At 47.0% G+C, this 10,884-nt stretch overlaps 1 protein-coding gene across 1 annotated transcript; it reads left to right on the top strand.

The window, feature by feature from the left end:
• The first annotated feature begins 5,509 nt into the window (after positions 1-5,509).
• Positions 5,510-10,531, top strand: LAMTOR5 (late endosomal/lysosomal adaptor, MAPK and MTOR activator 5). Its single transcript, XM_002928300.4, has 4 exons — positions 5,510-5,668; positions 6,482-6,543; positions 9,434-9,551; positions 10,218-10,531. The coding sequence occupies exons 1-4, from the start codon at positions 5,634-5,636 to the stop codon at positions 10,276-10,278; spliced, it is 276 nt and encodes a 91-aa protein (XP_002928346.1). The 5' UTR covers positions 5,510-5,633; the 3' UTR covers positions 10,279-10,531.
• Positions 10,532-10,884: the final 353 nt, after the last annotated feature.

Here is a 10,884-nt window from a genome sequence, read left to right as displayed (position 1 = left end):
CATACCCTACCCCCCGCCCAACTCGTTGTTTGGAGAGGCTTGGGTTAGAATGGCCAGGAGCCTATTCTCGTACGCATCCCCTCTACACACACTTATTGAACACCTTGTATAGGCCGAGCTCAGGGATATAAAACAGACTCAAGAAGGTCACGGCCAAGGAGGTCATGCCACGACCGTTGGCCAATGTCCAATATAAGGAAAATAGCCAAGTATCAGCATTGGGACCAACTGGAAAGATAATCTGCTCTATCCTTTTGCCTCTGGGAAGGAAATCTTCTTGTATTTATCTCTTTGACACAGAGAGAGAGAGACAGCCAGCAAGAGAGGGAACACAAGCAGGGGGACTGGGAGAGGAAGAAGCAGGCTCCCAGCAGAGGAGCCTGATGTGGGGCTCGATCCCAGGACTCTGGGATCACGCCCTGAGCCAAAGGCAGATGCTTAATGACTGAGCCACTCAGGTGCCCCTGGGAAGGAGATCTTCTTAACCAGTTTCTCTATCAAGGGCAGCCAAATATCTGATATCTCAGATATTGACTTTGACTTACAGAGTTTATGGATATACGAGTATAGTGGTTTCCCAGGGCTGTCATGACAAAGTACCGCGAACTGATGGACTTGAACAGCAGAAAGTTATTACCTTGTAATTCTGGTGGCCAGCTGTCCAAAGTCAAAGTGTCAGTGGGGTTGGTTCCTTCTGACATCTGTGAGGAAGGGATCTGCTCCAGCCCCTCTCTTTGGCTTGCAGATGGCAGTCTTCTTCCTATATCTCCCTGTATCACTGTCCCCTCTGGGAATGTCTGTGTCCAAATTTCCCCTCTTTTTAAGGCCACCTGTCATATGGGAGTAGGGCCCGCTGTAACGACCTGATTTGAAGGATTATCATTGTAAAGGCCCTATTTCCAATAAGGTCACATTCAGAAGTACTGGGAGCTAGGACTTCAACAACATGAATTTTAGGGAGACCCAATTCAACTGTAACAATGAATGTCTCTGAAGTTGGTTTAATGGAAGGTCTAAAACAGCCTCCAGCAGCACAATCCAGTTAGGTGGAAGGTGGAGAGTCTGAAGTTCAAGTTCTAAACTAGCCACTTCCCCTCTCCGAGTGGCGGATTTCTTCTCCAGAGAGCAGGCGATCTGGATGGGGCCTCCAAAGCCCCCTCACCTTTCCAGGACTGTGTTGCTGATGCAATGAGAGACACTGAGGCCATGGAGTAGCAAAGTCCACGGGGAGGCCCCGCTACTTGCAACTAGGGTGACCTTGAGCGAGGACTGAGCTTCCAAGCCTCAGGCGGTTTTAACTCTAAACAAAAGTTGTGAGGGCTATACAATGAAATATCACTCAGCCCCAAACAAGGAAATCTTGCCATTTGCGAGGATGTGGATGGAGACAGAGACTATTATGCTAAGCAAGATAAGGCAGAGAAACGCAAGTACCATATGATTTCATTCATATGTGGAATTTAAGAAACATGACAAACAAGCAAAGGGAAAAGAGAGAGGGAAATCAAGAAAGAGGCTCTTAACTATAGAGAATAAACTGATGGTTCCCAGAGGGGAGGTGGGGGGGGGATGGAAAAATAGGCAATGGGGTAAAAATAGGCAATGGGGATTAAGAAAGGGACTTGTTGTGATGAGCTCTGGGTGATGTATGGAAGTGTGGAATCACTATATTAGACACCTGAAACTAATATGACACTGTATGTTAACTATACTGGAATTTAAAAAAGTTAAAAATACAGAACTTAAATATTCTACTAAAAACAAAACAAAACAAAAACCAAAAAAGGCTGTGAGGAGTAATGAGGCCTGTGAACTGCCCAGAGCACAGCTGTCACTCATGTACATGAACCGTGAATAGTGTTACTGTTCTTAGCAGGGGTGGTCAGGCTTTGGATCCAGGACTCAGCTCTCGGTGGCATCCACTGTCAGAAGGCAGGGACCCAGCGTCCTATCCAGTGGCTCCCATGGAGTGAGATGCCTTAGCGGCAATGCTCCGGCGACCCCTGGGACCTGCCTTTCCCCAGCTCCACCTTACCCAAATCCGTCCCATTCTATTTAGCTCATTCACCTTCGTGTCATTAGGGTTAGGGCTAGGATCTCAGGTGATTTTTTCCCTCTCACTGTATTTTATAATTTTTATACCATACAAAAGTGTAATAAACCACATTCAATGATGGCCTTGAACTCAGCTCTGCAGAATCCAGCCCTGCGACCTCCCTTGCCCGTGAACTAGACGGCTGAAGGTATGCCTCAGCGTTCGGCTCTGACCTTCGTTGAACTGTTCCTTCTTTTCTCATGCGTGTCCTCACCTAGACTCTAAACAATGTGAGGCAACAAACAGGGCTTCTTACTCGGATCTGGCAGAGCTGATGGACTGGCTCCCACAATGCACCAGCCCCTCTTCCGTAAAGCATCTCGCATAATCCTCCCCACAGCCTCAGGTACCGTCAAATCACAGAGGAGCCCTGAGGCTCAGAGGGCACACGGGTAGGCGGTGGCGAGCCAGGATCCAATTCTCCCTCTGTGGGACTCCGAAGCACAACGCTATCCTCACCAAGCTGTACCAGCTCGGCCGGCTTTTGGCCCCCTTTCCTTCACCCGGGATCCTCCAGCCTGAGCAGGGTTTTCCATGGCCCTGGTGCCCCCTAGTGGCAGGTGAGGGCCCATTCCGCCGCCAGGTTTCAGGCTCATTCCACTGCAGGCCTGGGACATTGGGCACTTGACACAGTGACCAATAGGGCTGGCCCTAGGGTGGCAGACCCTGTGCACCCAAGGGAAAACGAGACCCTCTACCTGAGCTGCGCTTCTTCAATGGACCCCTCCTCCAGGAGGACTCTGCTCCTGAAAGGTCAAGGAAGAGGGGCTGGGGTCTTCCAGCAGCGAGAGGACCTAGAAGGTCTGGATCTCCTAACTGTGCTTCTCACCTCCAACATCCCAGTCAAGACATGTGGGCAGGGCCACTCTCTGCTGGCCCCTCCTGGGACTTTCATTTTCCAAAAGCTTGTTTATGGAGAAGGAGAAAGAAGAGGATACATGTGGCAAAAGTTCAGGACTTAATGGTTTTTCTTTTTCTGTTTCTTTTTTTTTTTAAAGTAATCTCTGTACCCAACGTGGGGCTCGAGCTCACAACCCCAAGATCATGAGTCGTACACTCCTCCAATGGAGTCAGCCAGGTGCCCCACGACTTAAAAACGTTCCTAACACGACAGAGTTCCTTTTCCAAAAGACCCATCGAGATTCTTCAACAAATATTGAATCCTTACTGTGCTCCACAATGTTCAGGATGCAGAAATGGAGGAGACACTTTTCTTGTCTTTGAAAAGTAAACATATAAAAATTACAATGCCATGAGGCACGTATTCGAATATCGGACTTTTCCTGTCACCCCAGAAATGGATATCAGCACTCAAAACTGAGAAAAAGAATCATCAAGTACCCCCGCTCACTGATAAAGTAGAAAAGAGTGTGGGGTCAGGCACTCCTCCGTCTCACCAACCCCCAGCACCTCCCCAGCCTACACAAGCTACCACCTCGCAGGGCCGCACAGCAACGGACACAGAGAGATGGGTAGCGTGGAGGAGTCTGCCCTCCCGCCTCTGGTGCAGCAAGAACGTGTGGGCCAGCGGTCATCCTCTTCCTCCTTGCTCATTTTCCCTTGACAGGCCTTTCCTATAGCCTGAAAAGCAATCACCAGCTTTTCTGAGAACACTTTAATCATCAATCTGGCTTTGAGATCATCGGAGATACCCGGGAGCTGCGTTAGCCAATATGGTAGCCCTTAGCCACACGTGGCTATTGAACACTTGAAATGTGGCCGGCCTGAATTTGAAATGTGCTGTGAAAAATATACACCGGATTTTGAAGACTTGGTACAGGGGGAGAAAATGTAAAATATCTGATTAGTATTTTCAAATTGATTATATTTGAAATGACAATATTTCGGACACATTATTTGGATAAATAAAATACACAATTAAGATTAACTTTACCTGTTTTACTTTTTTAGGGTGGCTCGAGTTATATAGCTCTCTATAGGATGGCCTTGCCCCCCGGGAGGATACAAAACGGGAGCTGAGAACCCCTAGTCCAGTAAAGCTTTACAACGCATGGGACCATAGGGGGCGCTACCGCAGAGCCAAGCCTCCTGCCGCAGAACTTCGGAGCGAAGGCGACTGGCTTCTTACATTTTTTAATGCTATCTTTTAAAGGTAGTTTTAAGCTGCTTTTTCTTAAATTTAAATGGCCCATACTATGTGAACATAAATAGTTTTTCCAGACACAAGACCGAAACTCCTAATTTACAACATTCAAGACTAGAATTTTAAGGAAGCTGAAAGTTTCACTAGCACAGCTAGGGACATACCCTTTGACCCAGTAATTACATTCTGGTAATTTATCTTAAGGAAAATTTTAACGTGCACAAATATTTAGCTACAAAGATATTCACCCAGCATTTGTAATACCCTCCCCCCGCCCCCCTCAAAACCCACAACCAACTAACTGGGTATTAATAAGGGATAAGTTACATGACTTATGGTACAACTACATTATGGAATATTTTGTAACTACCACAATGGACGCAAAGGAATACTTATTGACATGGAAAGACATTTATGCTAAATTCTGTGGAAAAGGCTAGCTACAGAACTGTCTGTCCGTTATGTGTCAATTTTGCCTAAAAAAGAAAACAAAATGAATAAAAGCATACTTTCAGGCAATGGGCTGAAAGGATAGTCTCCAAGGAACTTTTTTAAAAAAGATTTTATTAATTTATTTGAGAGAGAGAGAAAGCACGAGCGGGGGACGGGCAGGGGGAGAGGGACAGGGACAGAGACAAGCTGACTCCCCAGCGAGCGGGGAGCCCACCGCCAGACTGGGTCCCAGGGACCCAAGATCATGACCCCAGCGGACGTCTGACACTCAACCGGCTGAGCCACCCAGGCGCCCCTCTCCAAGGGATTTTAAATCCTCTCTGGACAGACTATGGGTGGCTTTCTCTCCTTATTTCACAACTGCTCTTCTAGTAGACCTATCCAGTCTTCTTTACAAGTGACACCTTTCCCAAACTTTTCCTGCGCCCTCGCCAAAGAAGAACCAATGTCTTCGTTAATCCCTCCACTTCCCAATACCTAGCTTGGGGTTTTCACTGCATTCCAGGCGGTCCTCCAGCCCCTGCGTGCACCTCACCTCCCCCACACGCCTGTGCAGCCTGGCGCCAGGGTCCCGCGTCTCTCTCCGTCCCCGCCGCACCGCCTGGATCTGACCCTGTCTGACCCGCCCGGTGATTGCAAAACGCAAACAAGATCTGGCCTGAAGGTTTCGGAGTCGGTTGAATGGGAATCCAAAGGTTGACATCGCTGAGACACAGGGCCAGGCCGGAACCGAGGCCCTGCTGCCCCGCCGCACGCCTCTCCCCCGGCCGCAATCACTCGCGCCAGCCGGCTGCGGCTCGGGGCGGCACGAACTGCTCCGAACACAACGCGGAGGTTGCCCGAAGAAGTTTGTCCCTTTGGAGGCGCCGTCCCCCTCCGCGCCCTGCGCGGGTCATGTGAGCGAGACGCGCTCCGGGCTTGGGGCGGAGAAGGAGGCGACGAGGTGCGGGATCCCGGACGGCTGGAAGGCGGGGGGCGGGGATGGAGGCCACCTTGGAGCAGCACTTGGAGGATACGTGAGTTGCGCGGCGGGGGGACGGGAGCGGGACACGGGGCGCGCTCTGCGAGTGCCGGCCGGGCGTGTTGGGGACGCCGCGCGTCGTGTGGGGGGGAGCCCTGTCCCGCGGCCGCGGGGTGGAGGGGTGACCCGGAATTAAAATCCCGCAATCCCGCCGGGGCTCCGCACCCTCTCCGCAGCCCAAGGCCAAAGCCAAAACCGCCCGTCGCCTTGCAGTTGTCTGTATGGCAGGTCATTCTTTAGTTTTAGGAAATGGGTTAATTTGGGGGAAGGTTGTTAACGGCTGTGCAAAGCGAGCCTTGCAATGTAAACACAAGGACACAGGTCTCTCCTCGCGTGTGTAACCAGTTACTGGGTGCTTAGGGAAGTGAAAGACATCTCTTCCATTTTCGAACAAGTAATATCCACGTAAAGTATGAAATTGAAAGTGTAAGAAGGCGCACAGGGAACCAGCTGCCTCCCACCAGTGCCCTCAGTTTCTCCCACTTCCCCTCCTGGAGGCAGCCGGTGTTAGTTTTTTCCGCTTCTTCAGCAATGACGACAAAATACGGATATTGCCATATTTGCGGCCCTCCAGAGCTCAACAGTACCTGACACACACAGTCTTTTCTCCCATCGGACATAAATTGGTTTAACTATTAGATTTAAATTAGCTCGTTGGTCTCAGAGGGGGTGATAAAAAAGACCGAGAAACACTGGTTTAAAGCACAACAATGCCTGGTACGTAGAAACACCTATATGTGTTGTTATAATTATTTAAATTCATTTTCTGATATCATCTGCTTCATTCCTCTGGTGCTCCTGGAATTAGAATGAAGAATCCATCCATTGTTGGAGTCCTGTGCACAGATTCACAAGGACTTAACCTGGGCTGTAAGTATCACACCATCAACTCTTTGGTGGATTGCACAGCATTTGATATTGACTGGGACCCTAGTGTGCCATTCTCTAGTTTGTACTTCCTGTTACCCTGCCCCTTTCTGGGTACTTCTGTGAGAGAAGAGTTTATCTCCAAACAGGATTAGAAAATGGAAACTTTTCGGTTGGTATTTATGAAGGTAGAAGGAGTTCTTGCAGTTCTAGCACTATAAATTGTTGCTACTAAAATAGTATTTGAATTATTTTAAATTGGGTCTAGAAAGGACCTCAGGTAATAACATCAGTTACCATTTGTTGAATGTGTAGACCCCTAGGGCTTGTGTACTTTATCTCTCATTTTCACAATAACCCAGCAAGGTGGACGGTGCTGTTTTGTAGTCCAACTACACTTAAGAGAGTAGGCAGTAGAAATGGGAGCTTCAGAGTTGAACACACTTGGGTTCAGCCCCCTGCTCTTCCTTTGCTAGTAATGTGAATTTGGACCAAAAATAGCCTTTCTGAGCCTCAGTTTCTCTACTGGGTTGTTTTTGTTGGTTGGTTAGTTGGGGGTCTAGAAAGGGGGTCTGATATCTTATTCATATAAATCCTTATCTGCAATGTAATATACAATTTCTTGTGGACACATTAACTTCTCCCCGTCTGTATCAGGAATTTCAAACCCAGGGGCGCCTGGGTGGCTCAGTCGTTAAGCGTCTGCCTTTGGCTCAGGGCATGATCCCAGGGTCCTGGGATGGAGCCCCGCACCAGGCTCCCTGCTCCACTGGGAGCCTCCTTCTTCCTCTCCCACTCCCCCTGATTGTGTTCCCTCTCTCTCTGGCTGTCTCTCTCTCTGTCAAATAAATAAATACAATCTTTTAAAAAGAAAAAAGGAATTTCAAACCCAAGTCATCCTCCATGGTCAAGATAATCTCCACTTGGTCCAGACGGTCTAAGCGATTTGGTCTTTCATTAAATGGGAATTTACCTAGAGCTTTTCTGGGTCAATCTTGTCCATGAGTTTTAAGACTTTTTTTTGTAAGGAACATGGTCCTTGATTCCCTCTCACGTCAGAGGAGGCGCATCACTAAACAGGCAGCCCGCTCGTGCCCCTTGGCCCGGACCCCGCACGAGCACCGAGGCCACCCACGCAGGCGCAGCCCTCAAGCAGGCCCCCGTGGGCCACAGGGCGGTGCTGAGCCACCAGGCCTCTGGCAGCAAGGGGGCGTTGGGTAGCAAAGGTCAGGGCAGTTGGCTGACATGGGTGGAAAGGACACGAGCTGCCAAGGCTATGCCGACCCAGGATCTCTGTCCTGGGTTGTTGTTTAATAATGATAGTAATTATAGAATTGCATTTATTGAGCGCCTACTATGTGCAGAGCACCGTTCTAAGTGCTTTACCCAAACTGAGTCCTTTAATCCTTGTAACAACCCTATGAGGCAGATGAAGAAATTGAGGTTGAGTAACTTGCCCCAGGTCATAGAGCGAGGGTTGAGCTAGGATTTCAGTCTGGCTCCAAAACCTCTTAGTCACAGTGCTGTAAGATTATATAATGTGTGTAAAACACTCAGCACAGAACCCAGACGTGATGCTCAATAAATGGTAAGAGTTACAGAGGAGATAAATCCTGGACGGTAAGTAACTACGACATTTAGCTAATTCATGTCAGAACTCGTACACCGAGGACTCCTACCTCCTTGCTCCCGTTTACTGCGGGAATTTTTAAAGCTCCGAATTTCCGCTGGGAGGGTAACTGAAAGAGGTGATCAGTGTGACTCAGGGTTTACACCGATCATGTAGCTGGGAGAAAAAAGGCAGATTTACTTGAGGTGTTTGTTGATGGAAAGGCTGAAATTCAGGTGTGGAAATCTAAAATGAAATAAGTTCCTTCAAGAAACCCACAAGGCCCAAAAGACTGCACCGTCTGTCCAGTTAGCATGTCATGTAACTGTAGTAAGTCCTCCGACCCTGCCGCACTGGTGTGCCCGTTACCTGGCAGAGTGCCAGGCAGGCGAGCTTGTGTCGCCTTGGTAACATGGAAGCACAGTGTACAGTTCGTAATTACTTTTTTTTTTTTTTTAAGATTTTATTTATTTATTTGACAGAGAGAGACAGCCAGCAAGAGAGGGAACACAAGCAGGGGGAGTGGGAGAGGGAGAATTCTGTAGGCTCCCAGCGTAGGAGCCAGATGTAGGGCTCGATCCCAGGACGCCGGGATCACACCCTGAGCCAAAGGCAGACGCTTAACAACAAAGCCACCCAGGCGCCCCGTAATTACCTTTTGCATCGGGCACCCAAGATTCAATTATTATTGGCAGGCGAAAGCAAACATTAATAAAAGGCCAGTTAGGTTTGTATTTGAAAACAGCCAGTTTATTCTGGTTGAAATAACTGCTCACAGACTATTCTGTCAAGGTGATGTTACAGCTTAACTCCTGAGTAAAGACTTTTGTATCCTTTGAGGTTGAGCTCATTAAAAAGAAATCAGATTCCCCATGAGGAATTAATTACTTTCAACAAGTCTCATGCCCTGACTGCTTTTTGTCAACTTCACCTCTGAGTGTCTTGTTGGTTTCACTAAGCTTCCTGTAAAAGGAGTTTATGGCTTTCAGATTGACTTGAATTATAGCTTCCTTGTATGCGTGAGAAGGTGTTTAGAGATGGTGATGAGAGTGATTGAAAATTGAGTGTCTCCTGACACTTTATTGATTGAAGAACTGTTGTCTGGCTTTCTGGCTTTCTCGTTTATGTAACCAGCTGAGTATCAGGACAAAACCATTTCATGTCAGTACCTCACCTAAAAGACCATCATCCGAGGTTTATTGTGAATAAATCAATGAGAGATACTATTGTAGCTCCGTACTCATTTTTGGACAATCAGGGGACATGATTACTTCTGTCTTCCAGGCCGTGGGACCCTGTCAGATGAGCATGCTGGGGTGATATCTGTCCTAGCCCAGCAAGCAGCTAAGCTGACCTCAGACCCCACTGATATTCCTGTGGTGTGTCTAGAATCAGATAATGGGTGAGTAGATGTTGACAGATCCTTTCCTTTTTAATCAGAAAAGTCCCTGGGAAGGTTGATTGGGGCCTGCCCTGTGTTATTAGTGATTTGCATTCAAAGACCTTGGAGGGACGTTCTTCACCCTTTGGGCCACAGGAGGAAATAGACTGACCTCTGAAGCTAATGTGCTTTCAGACCACAACGACATTTAAATGACAAGTAAGAATTGTCATGACTATCAGTCTATCAAGAAAAAGAAAGTAATGAATAGCACAGAACAGAAACTACTTCTGTAGTAATAGAAATACTAAATACAAATATAAATACAAAGATATTCCAAGTGAGCATCCTCAGAATAACAGTACGTGAGGAAGGCAGAATCCGGAACTGTGCACAGGACGATCACAGTCTGGTAAAAAGAGAAAAAAAAATGTATCTATACATGCAGATAACAAAACACAGTAGTGGCTGTCTCTGAGCAGTAGGATTACAGATTCATTTCTTTTGTGTATTTTATCCTTCTCTGTATTCCCCAGATGTTTTCTTGTGTTCATATATTGCTTTCAAACATTAAAAAAATGATAAATAATATTTCTTTAGTTGTATCCTAAACCAAACAGCATCTTTAATCTTCAGCAGACTCCCACTTACAACATTTTCCTGACTGTCTTCCGCTTTGCCTTTCAGGAACATTATGATCCAGAAGCATGACGGCATCACAGTGGCGGTGCACAAGATGGCCTCTTGACGGCTCCTGTCAGCTCTCCGGCAGCCTGTACTAGCGGCCCGAGCCTAGCAGTGCAAAGTATCTTGAAGAACTATGAAAGTCCCAGTAGTTAGGCCATTTAGTGTGCACTGGGCACTTTTCTGTTAATTTTAGAGGAAACTGCTTTTTGACACTCAGTGGACTGACCTAATTAGTAAGAAAGGATCATGTTTTGAAGTCCAGGTCACTTTGTACATAGAATTTTCTTACGTTCAATAAATCTGGTCAGAGAAAAGCTTGGATCTCTTCTGGATTCTTTAAATTCTTATCATTTGTTCATTTTTTTCCAATTATCAAATTCTAATTTTTTTTTAAGGTCCTTGCTCCAAATTACACTCTTTTCTTTCAGAAGCTTCCTGAACTACATACATACTCACACAAGTGTCCATGGATATTGAAAACAAATTAAGCCTATTCCCACCCCGTAATAACATGATAGCTAATTATCATTAAGAACTTGCTACATACCAGGAACTCATTTAATTCTCACTGATACCCTTATACGGTACGTACTCTTAGCTGCCCCATTTTGCGTTTGTGTAACTAAGGCTAGGGATATACAGAGTAACCATTTGGATTTGGATTTAA

Source organism: Ailuropoda melanoleuca, chromosome 2, assembly GCF_002007445.2.
Source record: "Ailuropoda melanoleuca isolate Jingjing chromosome 2, ASM200744v2, whole genome shotgun sequence".
In the NCBI taxonomy this organism is placed as follows: Eukaryota; Metazoa; Chordata; class Mammalia; order Carnivora; family Ursidae; genus Ailuropoda; species Ailuropoda melanoleuca.
This window is presented reverse-complemented; position numbering and strand designations above follow the sequence as displayed.